Here is a 24,260-nt window from a genome sequence, read left to right as displayed (position 1 = left end):
TTAAAAATCAATTTAAAAGTAAGCTCAAAATTCTCAGAACTAACTCTGGAGGTGAATATTTGTCAAATGAGTTTAAACAATTTTTAGAGAACAAAGGAATTTTACATCAAAAATCGTGCCCTAAAACCCCACAACATAACAGAATTTCAGAAAGAAAACAGACATATTATGGAAACTATAAAGACTCTTCTTATTGCTAAGAATGTTCCTAAAAACCTTTGGGCTAAAGTTGCGTTAACCTCAGTATATCTTATAAATAAGATGCCTTCAAAAACTTTGTCCAATGAAATTCCTTTTGAAAAATTATTCAAATATCAACCTTACTATCAAAGACTGAGAATCTTTGGTTGCAAATGTTATGTTTTAAATGATAAAGGAGATAAACTATCTTCTAAGGCTTTTCTTTGTACGTTCATTGGTTATTTTGAAACACAAAAAAGATTTAAATGTTATGATATAAAAAATGATAATGAGAGTGGATTTGAAGGAAACATGTCGCAAGACATAAATTTTGATTACTCTTTTTTATTTAAATTGTTGTCTAATGATGAAAATATTTATGTAGAATCCCCTATTGAAAATAAAACAGTTGAACCAATAGTATACACTAGAAGAAATCAAAACGCACCCAATGAAAGTGTGAATCAAAGTAACCATGAAGCATTAGAAATTCCTTTAGAACAAACTACTATTCGTAGATCTAAACAAACCTCAAGAATTTCAAATAAATTTGTGTCTTATGACTCATTCTCTCCTAAACATAGACCATGTCTTATAGCTATTCATTCATATTTTGAATCATCATGTTACAATGAAGCAAAAAATTTACCCGAATGGATAAAAGCTATGCATATAGAATTAGACCTTCTTAAAGAAGGTAACACTTGGGAAATTCTAAATTTACCCATCGGAAAGAAGACCATAGGATGTAGATGGGTTTTTAAAGTAAAAACCAAAGGTGATGGATCGTTGGAAAGGCATAAAGTCAAGCTACTTGCCAAAGGATATTCTCAAGAATACGGAGTGGATTACGAAGAAACTTTTGCTCCTGTTGTCAGGATGACCACTATTCGAATGCTTGTAGCTATTTCAGCTATTAAAATTGGAATATATTTCAAATGGATGTTAAAAATACCTTTTTGAATGAGAATCTAATAAGTATACATGGATGTTTTACCTGGATTGATAATTCCTTCAGATAAAGTGCTTAAATTAAAAAAGGCATTGTATAGTCTCAAACAAGCACCTAAAGCTTGGTTTGATACTTTTAACAATGTTATTACAAGATATGGTTTTAAACCATGCCATACTGATACAACCTTATTTATCAAGAATTCTTTTGCAGGTATTATAATTTTACTTTATATGTTGATGATGTGTTGATTACAGATAGTGACAAAGAAAGAATCAACAAAGTAAAATAGTTTTTGAAAAATTCTTTTGAAATGACAGATTTTGGGTTCCTAACATACTTTCTTGGTATAGAAGTATCATACTCTAATAGAGGGTACATATGGTCACAAACAAAGTTTGCTTCGGATATTATTGACAGGTCAGGACTATCAGATGATAAAGTTGTTGACATTACAGCGACTGTTGGAATGAAGATGCGAGCCGATGATGGAGTTTCTTTGGACAATCCAACTCCCTTCAGACAGCTCGTGGGATCTCTTATGTATTTAAGTATTACAAGACCAGACATAGCTCATGTTGTACATATAGCCAATCAATTTCAACAAGCTCCAACATCAGCTCATATGAGTGCAATCATGAGAATTATCAAATACATTAGAGGCACAATAAATAAGAGAGTTTTCTATCCTTTTCTTCCTCCTTATATCTTATTGCATACTCTGATGTTGATTGAGGAGGGGATCCAAATAATAGGCAATCAACAACTGGTTTTTGTGTGTTTATAGGTGAATCCTTGATTTCATTGAGGTGCAAGAAACAACAAAAAATGTCTTTATCATCTACAGAAACTGAATATAGAGCAATGGCAACTACTACCATGAAAATCGTGTGGCTCAAGCAATTAATTTCATATATGAGAATTCATCTTCAGAATCCTACAAGATTGTGCTATGACAACAAAAGCTCTATATATTGCTCAAAATCATACTTTTCATGAAAGAACTAAGCATATAAAGATGGACTGTCATTTTGTTCGTGAAGAATATTTAAAGAAGACTATTGATCTTCCCTGTGTGACATCAGAATATCAACTTGCTAATTTCTCCACCAAGGCACTGTGCTCACCAAGATTCAACTTTTTACTTAACAAACTTTCTGTGATTTTACCATAAGTTTGAGGGAGACTGTTAGAAAAAAACATATATATGTATATGTATATAAATATATATTTAAAGTATATATGTATATCTTTGTAATCTTTATTTTATTCTGTATTTTTATTTTATTTATTTTTATTTTTATTTTTATTTCTCTTCTTTTTTGTCTTTTTCCTAATCATCACTAGTTGGTTGTCACTGTACAGTCTGGCTGACTGGCTATGTACAGTCAACAGTCAATATTTGACTTTGACTGAGCTGTTGGGTTGTTCCCAATGACTCTAATTAGAGTCGTTGGGAGTAGCCCAACAGCTATCTCAAGTGAGCATGTACTTTATAAACAAGGGCCATTTGTGCCCATTATAAAATATATTTTGTAGAGGGTTTTTTCTCTGAGATTTTAATGATTTTTATGCACTCTTTTACATTTGTGTCGTGAAGCATTTATATGCTATTTTTTTTGTTCTAGCATATTCGATGAATGTATATATTATCAAGTTATTTGAAAACTTGATTATTTGTAAGTCCCTTCACAACCCCCGCACCCAAGGTTTTTTAAAGTGTTGTATCACCGCACCTGCACCTATGTGGCATAGCTTATGATGTAGCTCTAACTTAAAATCATGTGCCCATGTCTCTTTAGTAGGATTTATTGATCTTTTGTATGTGATGTCTTTAGTGCACTTGTTTCTTGATTGGTGGACTTATGATCTCTTTGAAGGATTCTCAAAATTCATAATTTCATCTTCTCTATGAAAATTGCTTATATTGGGCATGACTTATTATTCAAGTTTATAAAAATGTCATAAGACATCATCTCATATAATTGCATCAATTGACATATTGTTGTGCATATGATTGCACTAATTCTTATGCTAAGATTTTATCTTCTTTATTAGATTTTGATTTAAAACTGTCCTTTCAAATCAATTCCTTTTTTATGAACTCACTTATTTGAAAATTGATTTTCGTAAGTATATATTGTCATTTTATGGCATTTGGATTATCCATCATTATCTTTATATAATGCATCATCTATTTTTTGCCTTGTTGTTATTGAGTCAGGGTTAGCCGATGAGGTGAGTTGTGTGTGCTTAGTAGTACACTATGTTGACTTCAAAAAGAGATAAGGTTACCGTAATATGGGTTCCAGGGAGAGGGACACCTTGACGAAGGGTCCTAAACTCCGATGCAAGTATCTCGGTATTTTCCAAGGGTTAAGAGACATAAGGAAATGGTTGAATGAACACCCTTGAACAGGCCGAAGATGGGCACAGTGGCCGAGAGAGTGGTGTTCCTTAGATATAGAGCAGGATCGTAACAAAAAGGTATATGTTAAGCATCATGTATGTAGCAACAGAAATTAAATGAAAGATTTAATGAAATATTCATGCATGTAAAGGTAAGCACGACATGAGTCCATGAGTTGGTGTCTGGTGCACTAAGGGTCAACTCTGGAGTTAAGAGGGTCAACCCCTATTTGTTTTGAATTGAAATTTCGTTGCAATTGAGGGTTGACCCCTATGTTTGGGGAGTCCATTCCTTTTGAATATAGTTATGACTTTCTATTATAAGAGTTGACCCTTGTGTTTGGAGGGTTGACTCCTTTTGTGTAATTGATGTTCTGTATTTTCAAGTGTCGACTCCTGAGTGTAAAGGGTAGACTCCTTTTTGGGTCTATTGATATTAGGCTTGTTTTTTAGGGTAGACTCTTGGGATTACAGAGTCGACTCCTTTTGAGTGTGTTCTTTGGTCTGTGAGTCAACCCCAATTGGGGTGAGTCGACTCTATTGAGTTGTTTTCTTGTGTTGAGTAAACATGAAGGTCAACTCCTATGGGAGGGGTCGACTCTTCGTATTTGAGAATTAAGGATCTTTGACAAATGAATTTTGGTTTGGCTTATACTCACTGGTGATCATATGAATTGGGACTGTATGGCGACGCCTTTCTCATCGTAGTCATTAAAATTTTCAGGGACTAGGGTGAAGGCGGAATAGAACACAACAGACACTGGAAGCTCATGAATCTTGATGGATAGACTCTGGGACTTCCTTCTGGGGAACCTTTTGGGATTTTGGGTTTGTGATGTAAAAATTTGTATATTTTATGAATGAATAAAATATGACAAATTTTTACTAAGTGCTCAAACCCATTCCTACTAGTGATCCTGGTTTGATTGAAATGGTTTATAAAGAACCTTTATATGTCTTTTATGTTTTTTAATAAAGCTAAAAGTATTTCACCAAGGTTTTAAAAAAAATACTTGGTAAAAATTTAACATGAAAGGAATAACAGCCTCTACTAGGCTGACACCTATTACATGAGTGAAATTATTGAAACACCCCTGACAGGTATTTCAATTTACATAGAACAGAATATATATATATAATATACATCAACACATTATTTAACACCAACGGACAAAATAAAATGGAATAGATGGTGAGGAAACATCTGCATAAAGAAGATCATAAAAGTAAAGTGCTGCTAAAAAAATAGTTTTGATAAACTACTAATCTAACTCAGGGAACATGCATGAAAAACTCAATCTCACAAAATATACAGAGAAATGCATTAAAGAAGGCATTCATTCTAGAAATATTTTGGATTAAATTTGTGTATATAATGTCAAGAGACTTTCTAGAGCACTTTATAAAAACTTGTGGAGTCGATTCCATCCTTGGCCGCAAAACCCTGCATGTAATGAGTCCACTAATACCCAGGAGATTCAAGAATCAAGACCACAGTACCATGATTGGTGTGTGTTTTTCATGCAAAAATTGGCCCTTCAGAAAAGAAACGCATATGATGACACATGTAGTCAAAAGGTGCAAGGCAACACTAGGCTTCTCAGGCACCTAGACAGGGTGTAACTCCTACAAAACTTCTTGAGCAGATTAAACAAATAATTTAAATAAAAAATTTATTACAATTTTGTAATTTTTGATTTAATATCCTTGTATTATATGCAACTATAGTATCATATGAAATATGACATTTTGGAATGTCCACAACAGTATCTTATGCTATTCCAAGATGTATATAAATATAACTGAGAAGCATGCAACTAGATAAAATCATAAGTTGGCATCATGACATGTGTCCATGAAGGTAAAAACCCATACGTATAAGAGGAGAAACCAAACGTATTTAACATAAATCTATAAATCCATATATTCAATAAGTCTGTATGTAATGTTGATCATTGATAGAATTCAAAATTCCAACCATGCAAAAAAAACTAAACAGCCTCAAACATCATTACTGATACCAATCTTATCATTCTTCACCTCACGTGTTGATGCTTTTTCCTTTTCTTAAATCAAGCATAAACAGAAGTTCTTAGGGCCAAAGCACTCTCTAATATTAGTGCCTAAGCATCCTTACCTAGGAATCAAGCAGGCACCTCATTCGCGTAGGTACACCTTAGGTTGACGCAAACCAAGCCCTCTAGAAACAATAACAAAAAAAAATCCATAAAACAAAGGAATGAAGATGGACATAGAGTAACACACCAAAAGGCACAAGTTTTATTCCTCACATTTTCCACCCCCAATCTCAAAAATAAGAATCATTTTTTCTTTCCTGAAAAGAATATCTAGTGTCTCCTTTTTTAGTGGTATGGATAAGCTGACAATCTAATTTTCACCTGACAAACAAGATATTCATGGATCCTATTGCCTCATCTTGCATGACAAAGCTACAACCCTATTTGCAAAAAAGCTATCCCTCACGGTCGGAGACACAAATGTTAAGGCAAATTGGAAACTTCCTACCTCGTCTTAGAGTTGAGCAAGAAGAAAACTTATGCTTATTGCCCTACAGCCAAGCCATACCTATGCATGCACTTCACTGGGGGATGATAGTGAGGGCTTCATGGTGAGGCTAAAACCCCGACTGCATGTTTTACATTTTTATGGACTTCTTTGCCATAATTACATTTTCAAAATACTCATCTTTAGAACTTTGGCTTATATGTGGAGAGAATGCGAAATAAAACCATAATCACCTAAAGATAGAACTTGTGATTTTTTTTCTTTTTCCAATAGATTTTTAAAATTTGAGCTAATGAGATTTAAACATCCATGCCACAATTCTGATCCATCATTCAAACATAATGTGTTGAATGTTTAACTTCACCTAGCTTCCATCCATCCACATAGATTCTGTAATGGCTCCAGTAAAGAATTCTTCAACAATGATCCATCTTCAGAAAATGCAAGAGGATATTCATCTATTGCCTTATCCATAGGAATAAAAAGACTTATGAGCTTCAATGAACTGCCATTAATAGATTCATGCAAAGCGCCTCCATGCATCTCTGACCCATGGATAACAGAAAACAGCTTGGAAGAGTGGCTTCGAGCTTTCAGGGCAATTAAATTTGGTTGCATCATCCAAGAATTTTTCTGAGCATACATAGTCTTGACTCTCGTTCCACACTTCAAAGTCTCGCGGAGCTGCTTCGCTTCGCTCGCTCAGTGCTTTGCTTACTCACTTTGCTTCCTCCCCCTTCTGGCGAAGCTTCATAGACTAGCTTCGCATTTCAATAATAAAGATGGCCACGGGAATCTATTCAGTAGTGACCCTCAGTGAGCAAGGTAGCAAACCAGGGGTCGCTTGGAGATGGCTCGTTGGGACTTGATATATCAAAGTCTGTTTATTGGAGAAGCCCTTCTGCATAGGAGAAAGCATAGCAAGGGAGAGAGTCACCTCAGAAACCCATCCAAGATCCCTCCGTGTTGGATGTTGAAGCGGAATGAAAGTGAGCTTTGGATGAAAGGGAAAGACAATGCAGTGGCGTCTACAGCGATGAAAGAATTGGGTTTAGAGAGGTGACGGTTTTTCTTTTTTGTTGGTTTATTTTATTTGGAGCAAATCTTGAGTTCTTTGTGTACAATCATTCAGTTTCACATTTGTATACATGGACAAGAATGCACACATGTACACATGCATGCACCAACACAATGACACAAATATCAATTTATCAATGGACAAAATACATTTTCAATGTCTAGTGCCCGATTTTGGCATATATGGTGAAATGGCTTATGTAAGTCCAAGATTTGGAATCCATGGTTGCAGATCACGGTGACATCTCACAAATACAGGTAGGTATGATCCAGAAAATCTACGATATAATGGTTCAGACAATGGATGGAAGCAAAACTGCTGCCTAATATATTGCCCTTGAATGAAATTACCTAGCTCAAGAGGAGGATTTCATTGTAATATATTATATAACCAAAAAAAGCCCATGTGATAATGGAACACCATCTTTGGGTGCCTAATCTAGGGAACTCATTCACATATGGTAACCTATGTGAACTCTATGGAGAGGCTATAATTTACAAAGAGGCTGCATGAATGCAAACAGTTTTACATCTATTAACAGGCAAGAATATTTTGACAAACTTGTACTGCATGTATACAGCACACACGTACAGCACAACAATAAGATTCATTCTTACAATAAAAAGATATTTATGGGGACTGGATGCATCAACTTATCCACAAGAACAAGATAAACATTGAAATTGCATTCTGCTCCATGATGCAACTTCTCACCTTATCCCACTTGGGTAGGTGCATCTAAATACCCTGTTAGTTCTTTTTTAGAAGTGCCAAATCTTGTTAATGAACTTTCAGATTCTCTCATCTTCTTTCCATTACTTGAATTTCCTATCAACATTCCAGCCGAAAGCAAAACACATTGTTTGTTACAAGACCAAACAAGATGCCAGCAGTTGGACAGTTCCACTTGTGTGATAACTTCACAAGTTCACATGAATAGTGCTCAAATAGGAGAAATAGTCTTTAGAAAAATTAATCTGTATCAGCATTATTAAAAGTAGGGTAGCCATCAGGAAAAGGGAACATCCTTCAACTTTTCCAATTGACTCTAGTATTTCATTTTACTCTTCCATAGATAAATTATTGAATCTGCTTAAGAAACATGAAGACAGCACAAGTTCCACATCAGTACTCCTATAGTCCTATCCAAGAATAAAAAAGAAGCAGTTGATCACCTGGAATAATCAATATTTAGTTGATAAGATTGTGTAGGTGATCAATATTTAGTTGATGTGCTATAACACATTAGATAAAAATGGATTTTTTAATTCAGATCTAACAATTGAATGCTAATTGACAAAATGAACACCAGAATACCCAGCAAACTGACTTTTACATGGATAGATGACTCTTCCTACCAATTTAAGAAACCATATTAGTGGATTAGGACAAGCACAATATATCAGTGAACTCCTTAAACCAACGAGTATAAGCATGGACATATTGTCATAAACAAATGATGTGAAACAGATCCAAATGCATCCTAAACTATGTCAGGTGATGCCCTGATACTCATAAGAACTAAGGTAGTAAACACATTGAAACCCAAAAAGCTCAAAAGTCAAAACTATAGATGCTAAACAAGGAATATAATGCTTCAATTAGTATGTAGAAAAATTTAAAGGAATGCATAAATTGATAAGTATGCACCAACCAGTATATGGATAATCCAGATGGCACTGACAAGGAAAAATATCCAATCATGAGAGGAAGGAACTTCAAAACTAGCAAAGTGTTCTTTTGAGACGGATCGTCAGTCTGCCAAAGAGAAAATAAATTAATAGATGACATGTATCATAATAAATATGGTTGAATAAGTGAAATTATTCAAAAACACATGGAAAATTGTCATTCACCTGAGGTGGCTTCATGAACTCCATTGATACATACTGAGAAACTACAAGAAGCACAGGTAGAACAAGGTAGGCTGCTGTATCATGCCAGCCCAGCGGAGGATGTCCATCCTGTAACAGGGAATGTATTTGATAAGTAACTAACTGTACATATTAATTATGAAAGCATTTAAAAGAAACAAGAAAGAACTGCCAGAAGAGGACATCATCAGAGTAGGAATAATATGAATAAGATGAATGTAGAACACATGTGAGGTGAGACTGCCACACTTGAGAAACTATGTCTAGACTATGGAATTCAACAATCCTTAAGTAAAAATGGTTAGAGTGAACATGAGAAAGCAGCAAAGGCATAAAAACTCCTATCAATTGAAATGATTAAAAACAGCTAATTGAAATACAGATGTTAAAGACAAGTAGATGACATCACATGAACTTCCAAACGCAGCGTCCAAATCTTGATAATGATTACACTGGATCCAGTGTGATGGCTGAATTGTTTCAACTATGGCACTTCACTGAGGATAATGGTGCAAAACAGAAGAAACTTACTCTAAATTTAACAGACGATGTTAAAGCCTGTAATATAACCAGAACAGTCTTAAGAAATATCATCTTGACCAAAGGCCACTTTCCCAAGTCAGAAAGGAAGGTTAGGCCTTTCGGCTACTGAAGCAGGAAATAATGTACCTTTCTTGCTTTCTAACAAGTGAAGGGCTCCATACACCTGGCTAGGTGGGTTGGCCTAAGGCATTCTAGTTGAAGGATGCTGAGAGTTCAATACCTAGGGCGTACATCCCTCCCAGAAAGGCCAAAACCAATAGGAAACTACAAGGCCAAAGTGAACCGTGGCACCTCTCAGATCATAATAGGACATGCAAATCAAAGCGGTGGTTTCTCCTCATTATCAAAAATTTTGAAGAGAGAAACTATATAAAGTATGTGATGATTCCAATCAACGAGACTTCAAACAACAGAACTCAGCAAGAAGGTCCCAAAGAAGTAATACAATCCAAGAAAAAGAATCGTCTGCATCACATCTAAAATGAAACATAGTTATTTTGCTAATAAAACAGAATTTTCAAAATGTCCCATTTATGGTTCCAAAAGTAACCAATGTGCATATCCATTTCTAAGTTCCTCATTCTTACTTGAAGAAGGTTCTTGTACACTCATGAGTGGTTATAGGCCCATAGCTTAATGCATAGATCTAATTGCTAATCCATAATGGCATTTCAATTTGAGTCAAAGCATGATTGCTAGGGGAGGCCCCAAAATGTGTCTGCAATCATTCACATAGGAGAGTCTCTGCACACAACTCTACAGCACATGGCACAAAGTCAAACAGATGTTTTGTCCATATTCATCCCTCATTACAATTTCCAGAAACAACCCTGTAATTTAAACCGTTAGGCCAAATAAATCCTTCTAATTAATGACTGTTTGCATTACCATAGCAAAATGTTAACCCGTGTTAGTTTGGTTACATAAATGGCCAAAAACACCATTTTCTTTACCCTTTTCTCATAGGAAGCCTAACATGTTTGGTGGAGCTCCTACATGCATCCGCGTTTCCAGCAGTCTATTCTTGTCTGCTTGCACTGCAGTAGAGGCCCATCCACCAACCTCTCTCTCTCTCTCTCTCTCTCTCTCTCTCTCTCTCTCTCTCTCTCTCTCTCTATATATATATATATATATATATATATATATATATATATATATATATATATGTGTGTGTGTGTGTGTGTGTGTGTGTTCAGACATCTTTCTAATTTCATATGCAGCTCATATTTCTTGTTGTTTGTGGTTTACTTTCTTGCTGAAACAATAGAATCATCTTCATTGCTCCCACTAATCTGACAGCACAAATCTGAACTGCTCAATGCCTTCATTTCACTTTTTTCAATATCTAAGGATTGTTCTAGTTGCATGACATACAAAAGGATTTTTTATTTCATAATTCCTAGGGATTATTAAAATGCTTTTTTTGTTGTAGACAAGATGGATACTTATTGTGCCCAAAATATGATAAAGATGCCCTATAAGGAGTTTCTATTGCCAATCGGTGAATGACTGCTTGCCATAGCATGATCTTCATTGTCTTCTAATGGGTGTTGGGGCAAACGTCAAAGAAATTTCTAAGGTACTTGATGTATTACCATGAGATTCACTAGTATCAAGAAATGTGAATTTGTGATGGAACTTTCGATCAATATAAACCTTTTTCTGTATTTGTCCCTTCCTCATTTATTTCTCCAAGATGGTCCTTATGAAGGGTAAAATCATCATTTCACCGAGGGCAAATGGTTTCTGTCAGGCCGTCCGATGGGAGTTAACCCGAATATAAAAGAGTTAAAGGAAAAGGGGATGTTTTTGAAAGTCATAATAAGGGAGGGAAAAATATGGGTATCATCCATAAGGGAGGGGTGAATTTGAAAAAACTCCATAAATAATTTTTTAAGCCTTAGTGAAATTTGATCTTAGTGAACGGTTTCAAGTTAGCACAAACCATGCTAAGATTTGTGAAAAATGAGTCTCACAACAACATATAGCTACGTCACACAGACACTTATCATGCATATCCCTTGTTGACATGACACACCAAGACACTATGAACAAGAAATAAAGAACATTTAGTGAAATTACCACAAAAGGGATAAGCCAGGAAATTCCTGCTCCACTTTGTCGAGCAGCGATAGTGGTAGGTCCACCAAGGGAGGGGATCCAAAAGAAACCTTCAGTCAACAATCCCTTCAGATGACATACATGATGCAATGAAATTAAAATAGATAACTTTCATCTGGTCATGTATTTTGAAAGTGAAAGTTCTCAAACGAAATGACAATGCAAAATATAGATTACCTCATTTGCAACATTAGAAAGAGCTTGATACAAGCCAATCCAAACTGGTATTGTAGCCAAGGTCGGGAAACACCCTTAAGAAAGAAATGGAAGTCATTAAAGGTCAACTGAAATGTGTGGTTACAAAAACACAAAACTAAAATAAATACTAATAGAGATACAGCACATTTTCTCAAAACAATGTGGAACAATCTAAACTTTTACATTAGTAAAGGGAAAAAACACAAATGGAAGCAAAAAACAGTGCAAGAAATATGTGAACAGTATTTGCATCCATCAGTTTCATACTGCTCCTCCATAAGCTATTCCTAGGAGTTGAATAGGGAGTGCAGAGAAGAGAACCAGATCAGCATTTATAAAAAGAAAGAACATAATTTCAAATAACATCCCTTACATACCATAAGTTACAATGAACTTGAAAGGAAATCTAAATTTCAGATCAGACCTATGCATGGAGCTACTAATGTCACTAGAAAGCCAGACAAATCTTCTGTACTTCACTAATATGGCATGAAATATTGAAATTACACTCTGATGATGCTAAAAGATTATTCCAACTCCAGGATCGCTGTCATAAATAAAACCAACAGTTTGTCATATATTGGAACAAGGTTATGGATGTGGAAGATCATAAAATAAGAACCTTAAGCATGACAACACACGTGTGTGCACACATCAAAAATAATTTAATAACATTGAATTTTCAACATATTTAACATATATTTCCATATAGATAGCCATACCAATGCATTCGTCTTAGTTAGGCTGAAACAGTACATACTACATAGTAATGATGGGGTTCTCATGAAAGAGGTACTCTTTCACATGGTCATAGGATCTGATTAAATGTAGTGGTCATCAATAAGTCCCTTTCTGAAGCAACCAAAAACACATTTTCCTTATTTTTTGCCACTTTAAATGAAGCCTATTTAGTGGAGTTAAAACCTTCAGTTTACCTTATAAAATCAACTATTTTGTTTTTTACTAGAACCCAGCTAAACATGCCCACACATGAGTTACACCTATTTAGGTCTAATCTAGAATTGAGCAGTGGTCTTGATTGGGTCCAATCATCAATCACTACATGGGCTTGACCTCAACCATCCTGTTAGATCAGTTCACGAGGTTCTGGAGAGAATCCAATTTGAACTGACATGCACTTGAACCTAGATCAGAGGAGTGGGTTTGACTTGGATTTGACCAGGACCAACTTAAGTCCTAACCATACTTGAGCAAGATACTTGGGACTAACCTACACATAACATATAAAAGGTCAAGTCAAAATGGCATGTATAATGAGCTCATTCCAAGAGTTGCTCCTCAGTAGTCACTAATATGGGGAAGTATATCCTCCCAGATCATCCTATCAAACTAATATCACAGAAACATCAACAAGTTTGAAAACATCACCAAGACACCAATGCAAGAGATGGTGATCTTGTGGACAAGAGTTTCCAATGAATAATATTGTTAGCACGCTAGTGTTAAATGATTTTCTGCTTGACTCTGTCACATATTGTGTGCTTATGTATTATGGGCTCCTGCAAGATCAAACTAATTTTACAGAAATATCAACCAGTTTGAAAAATATCACCAATGTAAGAAATGACGATATTGCAGATGGGAGTTTCCAACGAATAACATTGTTAGCGGAATAGGGTTAAATGATTTGCTGCTTGATCTTGTGTAACACAAACATGTATTACCCCCATGGACAAATAATATAGCACACTTTCCTATGTTTATCTTATACACGATGTGCTCCTGCAAGTCTTGGATCCTCCTTATATAATTGTCCACCTATGTCACACGGACTCGGCTCCAAGGTCGCCGCACCCGCGTCGACACGCACCGACACGGGTGCGGCTCGGACTCGGTCAACCCGACCCTGGGTGTGGTCAACGCACCCAGGGTCATTTTGGTCCATTTTTTGAATTTTTTTTTTTTTTGAATTTTTTTTTTTTGAAATTTTCTGGGCTACAGCTGTAAGGAAAAAACCCATCACAACTAAAAAACCTGTACACTTTCAAGTTTTAAGTACAGAATGGGCACAACTCAAGTTTTTGTGGTTTTTTCCTGTATGAAGAAAGTGAATTATTACAGTGTATGAAGAAAGTGCCCAAAAGTGAATTATTCCTGTATGAAGAAAGTGTACAGAATGCCTTCACAACTCATCACCTGTCCCCTAATGGGCACAACTTTGACCGAGTCTTATATATATATATATATATATATATATATATATATATATATATATATATATATATATATATTTATTTTTAATATATATATAGCCGAGTCCCCGTGTCCAAAATTTTTGAAATTGCGCCGCACCCGTGTCGCACCCGCACCCGCACCCATGTGACATAGTTGTCCACCAATCGGCAAGACCATTTCTATGTACTGTGGTACTCTTCAGTTAGTTTTGAAACTTATTGCAGTTTGCTTTCTTTGCATGTGAAAGCCCAAAAATGTGAGAATAGTGGATAATTTGATATTGGGCATGATCCAGCATTATGAAATTATAATCATGCCCATTAGGGAGACTAGAAGTGTGCTTCCATCTAGTAGAAGATATAACCCAAGAAAACTGTCCACCAAAATGGATTGAGATCCAAGGGCAAGACCACCCCATAAACAAGAATTTTAATGTACGAACAAGAAATTATCTTAGTGATACATAGGAAAGAGAGAAAGAAATCCATTTAGAATATTATGAACAAGAAAAGAAAAGTTTATATCTCAAAAAATGTGGTTCTCTTGAAAATTTAATCCATGAATTTGTGAACCCAAAGGTAAATGACATTTCATTGAGCATCACCATGCAATTGGACAACAAAAAGTCTCTCTCTTTCCTATCAGAATCATAAACAAAATACAACAAACTAACAATTAATCTAAAGCAACCAATATGTAGATAAAAACAGGAATGCTGCAAAAAGCAAAAAAGCACCAACCTGCCAATGGATTAACACCAGCTTGCTTGTATAAACGAGATGTCTCAAGTTGTATCCTTTCCTAATTAGAGAAAGTAATACAACACAATTAAGAAAAGCACAGTCAATGCTTTTATCATTAAAGCAAATGATGGAAACAGATACCACGCATTAAAGATATGAAAAACATAAATGACTTAAGACAACTAACTAAATATCACACATATTTCAAGCTAAAAAAAATGGGAGAAAACACTTGTTGGCAAATTAAGAGCAGCTATCAACCAGGTTTTCCAAATGCATGATAGGAGATTCAAATATAGAGACAAAAATCTCGATAGGCCATTTTTGAATGAGCCACGATCTAGTGGCCTGGTTCAGGTGTAGCATGGAAACGGATATAGGATTTATCAGATTTAATGATATTACCTTATCTCAACACCCTTCATTCCCCCTCTCCCCTGTCCTCACCACCACCACCATCCCATTCCCCCTCTCCCCACTCAAGAGAAAAAAACAAAAAAGAATGGCAAATCTTGACAGCAGCAGTATGTGCTTGTGCCCAAACAATATTCAATTTGTATCCATTCCAACAACTGGATCAAAGTAGATGATCTAATGAGTTATTGTTGAACAATATCCAACCCAGTAACGGTCCTATCAGAACATATATTAATATTACTAATTACATCCAAATTCCAAACTAGTATTATTTTCTCCACTACAAAAGTAATTGCATGTTTAACATAAACTTCTGCAAATTCAATTAGCACAAACCAAACTTGTCACCTTCCTTTTTTTGTCCTTCTTACCTGATTTCCAGCATATCTTTGTTGAATTGCTTTGATCTTTGGCTGAAGATTTTGCATGGCCAATGTTGACTCAACCTATAGAAAAAAATGACACAATCACTTTCGCTGCAGTGAACAGTCTAATTCCAGCATATATGCATGAGGATGATAACTATATAATGGGCATAGAAAAAAAATAGCAAAAACATCTGCATATTAGCTAAGATACTAACAATCAAAGAAAAACAAGGCAATGAAATAAAAGCTACAAATCAAGAAAAAAATAAAGTCCGGCCTGTGTTGGATGGTTTTTCAATGATCTCTGTTAGTCAAAAACTACACTTGAATGCTAACCAAAAAAGCATCACCAGTTAAGAAAATGGTGAGAAAGGGTGGCGTAATAGAAAAATAATTGATCATTATATTAAACTTCAATAGATACAGAAAAGAATGTAATTAATGAAGAGCAAACCCATACGGACACCAATTGTTTGCAATACTCCAGACGTAGGGAATCCAATCTTCCATGTGCATTAGAAAAATATTCAGAAGTACAAAACAGGTCGTCTAGAGTCTCTAAACCTCCCAGTAAATTTGTGTCCTACGAATCTTTTTCTCCCAAACATAAAGCATTCATTGCATTAATACACTCGTATATATAACCTTCATCCTATGCTCAATCCAAAGAACATAATGAATTGGTAGAAACCGTAAGGGCAGAATTAGAAACTTTAGAAAAAGTTAACACTTGTACAATTCAAGATATTCCACAAGTAAAAAAACATATAGGTTGTAGGTGGGTTTATAAGATTAAAACCAAGAGTGATGAAACTTTTGAAAGATATAAGGCCAGATTAATGGCCAAGGGGTATTCCCAAGAGTATGGCATACATTATGAAGAAACTTTTTCTCCAGCTGCCAGGATGACCACAGTTGGGACCTTAATAGCCTTAGTTTCTGTTAAAAAATTGCCTATATTTCAAATAGATGTTTAAAATGCTTTTCTCAATAGAAACCTAGTTTAAAAAGTATATATGGAGGCACCACCTGGTATAAATATTCCTAAGGGTAAAGTTTTTCGTTTAGAAAAAGCTCTTTATGGTATTAAACAGGCACCAAAAGCCTGGTATGATAGGTTTAGTGCTCAATATTGGATTCAAAACTTGTTTGACGGGCACTGATTTGTTTGTTAAGATTTCTGGTGTAGGGATTATTATTCTTCTTCTTTACGTGGATGACATAATCATCACCGGAGGAGACAAACAGGGAGTTAAAAACATTAAAAAGCTTCTTAAAAATCATTTTAAAATGACTGATCTAGGTTTATTGAGATATTTTTTAAGAATTAAAGTTGTTTATTCTCCTCGAGGTTATTTATTATCTCAATCTAATTTTGCTTTAGATATTGTTTTCAAGTCCGGAATCACAGATGATAAGAGATTTTATACTCCAGAGGTTGTCAACACCAAAATGTGAATTGATGATGAACCGCTTTAAGATTACAATCCTTAGAGACAGCTTATTGGAGCACTTTCCTATCTCTCAATTACTAGACCTCATATAGCACATGTTGTACACACAGCCAGTCAATTTCAGCACGCTCTCACTTATGTTTACATGGGAGCAATTTTGTGTATTATTAAATACATTAAGTCCTCTCTTTCTCAAGGTCTATTCTTGTCTGCTTCATCTTCATTAGATTTAATTACTTATACTTATGTTGACTGAGGAGGTGATCCCAATAATAGGCACTCAACCACTAGTTTTTGTGTTTTCTTAAGTGAATCCTTCATTTCGTGGCGGTGCAAGAAGCAGCAGAAGGTTTTTCTTTCGTCAACCGAAGCTTAATACCAAGTCATGACCACCACAATGATGGAGGTAGTCTGGCTCAGAAAACTACTGGCTAACATAGGAGTTGAAGTAACAAAAGTCTCATGTATGTGCAGTGACAACAAGAGTGTAATCTGCATTGCCAGCAACCAAACATTTCATGAATGCACCAAACATATCAAAATGGATTATCACTATGTCAGAGAGGAGTATCTACATGGGACCATTGATCTGCCTCATGTTACATCAAAATACCAATTAGCATATTTATTCACCAAACCGCTCGACGCTCCTAGATTTCATTTCCTCTTAAACAAACTTTCGCTCATTATACCGTAAGTTTGAGGAGTGTTAAAAAATGTATATACATAAATGTATAAGTATATATAATTATATATAATACATGTATATTTATATATTATTTATATTGTTCCTTTTTCTTTACTTATTTTTTGTCTTTTTTAGGTTGTCTAGTTCTTTTTGAATTAGACTCAAACTAGTCAATATTTTCATGTTGACTAGTTTGAATAGCCGTTGGATCTAGTCCAATGGCTACAAATAGAGCCGTTGAACTAGCTCCAACAACTCCTTTAGATCCCCTTAAAGGCATCTCTCTCTCTCTCTCTCTCTCTCTCTCTCTCTCTCTCTCTCTCTCTCTCTCTCTCTTTTATGTATATAAATGGGGGTAACTCCCGTCTCATTGATATAATGCTTTTTAAGCATTTTATGTGAATGAAATAAATTTGTTATTTTCTTCTTGAGTTATCTCAATTGTGCCCTTTTGTGGGTTATGATTAAGGTGTCTTTAATAGACACTTATTGTGAGCATTTGTGCTTTTGTAAAATTTTATGGAAGATCTTCATTATATATATATATATATATATATATATATCATTTGGTACCCTCGTGGGGCAACTTCATGAGTAAGGAACCCCCTAGCTGGAACTCATAGAAGGAGTTGTTTTGAGCAAATCTAATCCCATAATGTGTTCAACATGGTTAAAATAGTAGAAGTGGACCCCTAGACTATATTTTTTTATGTAAAACTATGTCACCTGGGTACGGGTGCGGGTGCGAGTGCTAGTACAGGTACGGAGCATATATATATATATATATCACATAAATACAAAATAAATTGAATATAATATAAATATATATGTTATATCTAAAATATATATTATATACTGAAAATATGAAGTTATAAACTGAAAATATAATTATAAATTATAAATTATAAATTGAATACAAACTTGTATGTAAGAGGGAAAATTGGTGTGTCCATATGTCAACATGGGGATACGTGTGTCAGCACGGGTATGGAGGGCAAAATGGAGTGTTCGAGAACCATAGACGTAAAAATATGATTTTTGAGGGTTGAAAATTCAGTACATTGTAGGCCATTGATTTTCAAACCCCGGGAAATCTCACGTATATGCCGCAAAATATGATCGAAACTCACTTTCTAGTAAACCAAACATATAGATCATATTTGGAGGGTTAGATGTGCAAAAACATTAAAAAATAAAAAATTTACAGTTTTTGCTAGAGGATTCTTTACCCACGAAGGTAGCAAACATTACCCATTATATATATATAGAGAGAGAGAGAGAGTGGGGGGTAGATGCCTATTCTGATCCATGCCTACCGCCAGCATACTAGGGTTTTGAAGGGACTTTTTTATGTTTTTCTCAAATCTAGCCATACAAATGTGTTCTACATACTTGATTTTATAGGAATGGACTCTTGGATTTACCGATTCCGACATATGGATAAGCCTTTATAAGGTTTGAAAATCGACAACGTATAATTTTCATAAATATCCAAGCTGAGAATTTTACATTTTTTCATCGATAAAACACGATCTAAGTATCATTTTCTAGCAAATCGACCATACCAAAAACATCTGTAGAGTGAGATTTGCGAAAAACATCCCAAAAATCCTTGTTGCTCATGGTAGGCTCCTAACTTTGGTAAGCAGCTACTCCCCACTATACAATATATATATATATATATATATATATATATATATATATATATAAAGCATTTGGTACCATCGTGGGGTACCTTCATGGGTAAGGAAACCCACAGCTGAAACTCATAGGAGGTTGTTTTGAGCAAATCTAACCCCATAGTTGTGTTCAACATGGTCAAAATAGTAGAAGTGAACCCCTTATAGGCCATTGATTTCTCAACCCCCAGAAAATCCCACGTACACGCCACAAAAACATGATTGAAGGGTCATTTTCATATAGATCATATCTGAAGGGTTGGATGTGCAAAAACATTAAAAAAATAAAAATATTACAGTTTTACTTTTTCACTAGGAGGTTCTTTACCAATGAAGGTAGCAAACATTACCCTATACATATGAGAAGGGGGATGGACAACCCACTAAATGGTTTACCCCCGTCCTCCCCTTCAAAATTTGTATGTTAGATATGTTTTTTGGCAAATCTGACTATATGAATGTGATATCCATGATTGAAAACATATGAATAGACTCTTAGATCAAACTTTTCTGATGAGTAGATAGGATTTCACAAGGATCCAAAAATCAATAATTTTGAAATTTTCGATGTTATAAAATCTTACCTACACATCAAAAAAGTTTGATCCAAGAGCCTATTTGTATGTTTTCAACCATGGATATGGTGTCCACTTTAAGGGAAAGGGTTCTTTTACATCCTTATTTTTCAGTTTTGCTTTTGATGGAATGTGCCTAACGGAAAGGGGGATTCCTTACATTTTCCATGTGTTAAAATTTCATTGCCACCATCTTCTAATAATTTTGTTGAATTCCTTTGCATGATTATGAACTAGAAGTCCACATATATACTCAGTAAATAAATAAATAGCTAAGTAAAAGAGATTGGAGATTGCAAACCAAATCCCAACCTAAGAATAGGGCCTCCCTGATGGAAACTCCTACAACCCAAAGTAGATGTCTAACACTTGGTGACAACAACACTGAATGGACACTTCTGGATACCATACTTTTTCGTTAATGAAGCTTGAAGCTTCCAAGACTTTTGGGCATTCCATATCAGTACCAAAAAGTGTGAACAGTTCTGGATACTCCATAGGTGCACATGAACAATTCTTAGGTTTTTTAGCTTTGGGCTTTCTCTTTTTTCGCTTTTGGAATGCAACATATTTTTCGTAGTTAGTTTTGTCAATTTTTTCCGCAATCATAAAATCATGCGCACATATCTTGCATGAAGAACAATAATAATAATGAAAGCGCGTAAACATTTATAAGATTTCTAACAAACAGCACCCATTCCGCAAGCACATCAGAACTACTCGCCTGTTTCTTCGTCAAGGGTAAGGTGGCTACTTTAACTAACACTGTAAGCAGTATAATCGCAAACCCATATGCATAAGGAACGTGTACAGCTGAAAGCCCATCCTTCAAAACCTGCAATAGAAAAGGAGAGTGCTTGTTCACATCATTTCTGAAAGCAAAACGAAGCAACAGAAAACGAGTGCCTGTTCACATCATTTCTACAAGCACAACGAAGCAACAGAGAACCACAACCACTTCAAGCTCGAATAAATACCCACCAAGCAACAACTACCAACTTCCATAGATATCTCAAAAACTCAACAAACTCATCTTTTCACTATTAATTCCTCTCTTTTAAAGAAACAACTCACCAATTAATACCATAAAAAAACCAAAATTCATATAATTCCAATAGAGACCACCAAAATCGTAACTAAAAGCACAAATTAAGAGAACCGAACTTGCTAATTTACGGTAATTTAGTTAAATTGGACAATACTCAATTAAAATTAATCGAAAAATCAAAGAAAAATTCAGCCCCCAACTCCCAAAAGTTACAATAACGATAAAGGAGCACAAGTTAAAGCCCCCCAATCCTTACCTTCAAGACGACCTCCATGGCGTCCGAGATGAACCCGAACCATCCTCCGTTATTCTGCGCGACTTCGGTAGCCGAATCCGTGGCAGCAGTGGTGGTGGTGGTGGTGGTGGCGGAGACAGCAGCATCAGAGAGCGTGTACAGAATGGATTCTGCTCTGGCAGCGACATACTGGAGATCGAACTGGGAGAACTCCTGGAGGCTGAATCGGATGCGGGTTTCGGCCCTCCGCGGCCGGAAATTGGGGCATGAATGGCGCTGAAGGGAGGGGAGGACGGGGGTCTTCAGGAAGGAGGACGACGAGATTAGGGCCTTCGCCATCAACGAAAAAACCCTCTCTTTCTCAGGCTCTCGAGTTTACTCTCTTTCTCTTCTTCCAATTTCGAAATTAGAGTTTCATCGTCGTCGAGGAAGTGAGGAAAGAGAGAGAGCTCTTCCAGAGAGAGAGAGAGATTATCTGATTTTGAATGGCGCAGGCGCAGCTTCCTTCATAAAATATTCGCAACTTTCGGATAACATTCCTTCCCGGGGGCAGGTTATATGTTCCCTCCCTCGTTGGGGGAATATAAGGCCCGATTTGGAAACTAGATCTGGAATAGGAATTAATGTATTTGGCAAAAACTTGGTCAAACTACCTTACGGTGGTCGTTTGGAAGAAACTGGTACCGAGGATGATTTGGGATGGGAAGTGAGGTCCTCCCACTTTTGTATTTACACTAAAGAATGGAATCCACAGCCACAGGTAGCCCCCTCAATCTAGGATTTGGCAGTTCTCACTTTCTCAAATGGTCCTATCCCAGCTACTAGTTTCCAAACATAGCAAATGATTTTAGATGTATCTTCTTATCCTTGGAAGTTGAGATAAGTTGTTGTTCATAGTGTGTGGAGTTCTCAGTTTATCTCAATTTTCTGGATAAGTGGGTGCTTCTGGACTAAGGGTGCAAACGGATGAAATCACCCTTGGGCAAGCCAAAGCGTGGGGACTCCCTAAGGGAAGTCAAAATCGGGATATAGTTCAGAAAAAGAACAGGGCCAAATTTGGATCTAGGCTGAATTTTATAGGATACTGCTGAATCCAGCACAAATAGGCCTTTTTTTTTTACGATGAAGAAAAATCCTCACACCTTCTTACAAAGTAAAACTCAAGTTGAGGAAACAACCATTAGCCTCAAGTGTTCTAACCATCATAAAACAACAGCTGCCCCCCATGCATCAGCGGAGATTCAATCATAGACTTTCAATTTAACAAAGACCCTCCTCACTACATGGGTTGTAAAGCCTACTAATTTTCTGAATTTTTCAAAAATAATATGAGAAACTCATGACTGTTGATAATCAATGAACTTTTGAATGTTTTAAAAGGTTATTTAGCTTACACAATACTTAATGGATCTGAATCTCGATGGAGAATCCACAAAGATCGATCCCCATGAAACCCAATTCCAGCAGTACATTTGACATGAGTAGGATCCAATGAATCTTCTAATTAAACAGGTTTGGATTCAATGTATGATCTGAATATGTGAAACCAAGAACTTGAATCCAATGGATCCGGTCCGGATTTAAAATAATTTAGAGGCGGATCTTTGAAGAGATCTGGATCACTCAAAACCTTTAAAGTCTTAAAATCAGATCCATTTGATGGATCCAATCTCTAAAACAGGTTGGATCCAAGCAAGGTCCATATTGATAAGTACTTTGGGTCTAAAATTGGATTCAGAGATATGGACCCATTCTCAAAACATGCAAAGACCTAATTATATATAATATATATGTGTGATATATCATGTTGGATTCAAGATTGAGCAAGACCCAAAATGGGTCTCACATAGGGACCCAACCAAATCCAAAATACAACACTATTGCATTGAATTGGATTCAATCCATTCCAATGCATAAAACCTAGAAATAGGTTTGGGAATGGATTTAGATTTTATCCATATCCAAACCGCACTTATATATATATATATATATATATATATATATATATATATATATATATATATATATATATATATAATTGGATTGAGTTGCATCCAAATAGACCCAACCACATAACCGACTCCCTCTCCCTTTAAAGTGGTTTGGACATGGACTGGATCCAATCAGATCCAACCCAGATCCTAATACACTAAGCCCCCCCGCCCCACCACACACACACACACACACAACTGTCTCGATACTCTCAGATCTCTCTCCCTCACTGTTCCCTTTCCCTCACTATTCTCTCTCTCAGTTCTCTCACCCTCTCTCTGCTCTCACCTGCTCCCTGCACTACCACCATGGAGTTTCGCCGCAGCCGCAGCCACCGTTGAGGTGAGCTCCTCCTCCTCCTTCCTCTTATGCTTTTCTCAGAAAACAGGGTGGCCGACTGGAGCGGATGGATGTTGTCGTCCTCCATCGTCACCCTCTTTTTCCTCTACTTTTCTCGGAAAAGAGCAGTAGTTGTTGATGTTGTTGCTAACAGGGTGGTCGGTCGGAGGGGCTGGCTATCGACGCCCTCCACCGTCACCCTCCGCTTCCTCTATTTTCTGTGGCAGCCCACGGCAACCATTGCCTGGACGAGAGGAATGGCGGCGCCCTTGCCCTGTGTTTCCCGGCACCCTGCCGCACCAACTGAGGCGGACAGGGCCCTCTGCCCGTGGCGGAGGAGTCACGACAACACCTGCGCCACCGTGGCACCCCCTTGCCTCTCTTATGGCATGACTGAGCAGAGCTCAGCCATGGCTGAGCCCGGTTCGGCAAGCCATCCCCCTCCACTTTTTCTTTCCAGGTTCGGCTCGGTCAGGGGTTTTTCCCCCATAAACCGAATCAAACTCGGTTTCCTCGAAACTAAGCCTAACTCGGTTCGCCATCACTAAGCTTGGCTCGGTTTCTCCAAACTGAGCCAAGCTCGTGTTTTTGTTTCAAAACCCAGCTCGGCGCAGTTAAACCGAGCCGGCTCAAACAATGCTCCCA

The 24,260-nt window shown here is 36.4% G+C and overlaps 1 protein-coding gene across 1 annotated transcript in view; it reads right to left on the bottom strand.

The window, feature by feature from the left end:
• LOC149821248 (inner membrane protein PPF-1, chloroplastic-like) overlaps positions 1–21,985 on the bottom strand; it is a 37,197-nt gene extending 15,212 nt beyond the window's left edge. The window contains exons 1-8 of the mRNA XM_089982122.1: positions 21,306–21,985; positions 20,726–20,836; positions 15,609–15,683; positions 14,818–14,878; positions 11,861–11,934; positions 11,645–11,749; positions 9,002–9,109; positions 8,800–8,903 (exon numbers count right to left, since the gene is read on the bottom strand). Coding sequence (XP_089838248.1) covers positions 8,800–8,903; positions 9,002–9,109; positions 11,645–11,749; positions 11,861–11,934; positions 14,818–14,878; positions 15,609–15,683; positions 20,726–20,836; positions 21,306–21,623 — 956 coding nt within the window. The 5' untranslated portion in view covers positions 21,624–21,985. The remainder of the gene's footprint in view (positions 1–8,799; positions 8,904–9,001; positions 9,110–11,644; positions 11,750–11,860; positions 11,935–14,817; positions 14,879–15,608; positions 15,684–20,725; positions 20,837–21,305) is intronic.
• Between the last annotated feature and the right edge of the window lie 2,275 nt (positions 21,986–24,260).

This window comes from Nuphar pumila, chromosome 12 (genome assembly GCF_984573655.1).
Source record: "Nuphar pumila chromosome 12, dmNupPumi1.hap1.1, whole genome shotgun sequence".
Lineage (NCBI taxonomy): Eukaryota > Viridiplantae > Streptophyta > Magnoliopsida > Nymphaeales > Nymphaeaceae > Nuphar > Nuphar pumila.
The sequence above is the reverse complement of the archived record's forward strand: the minus strand, read 5'-3'. Positions and strand labels throughout refer to the sequence as shown.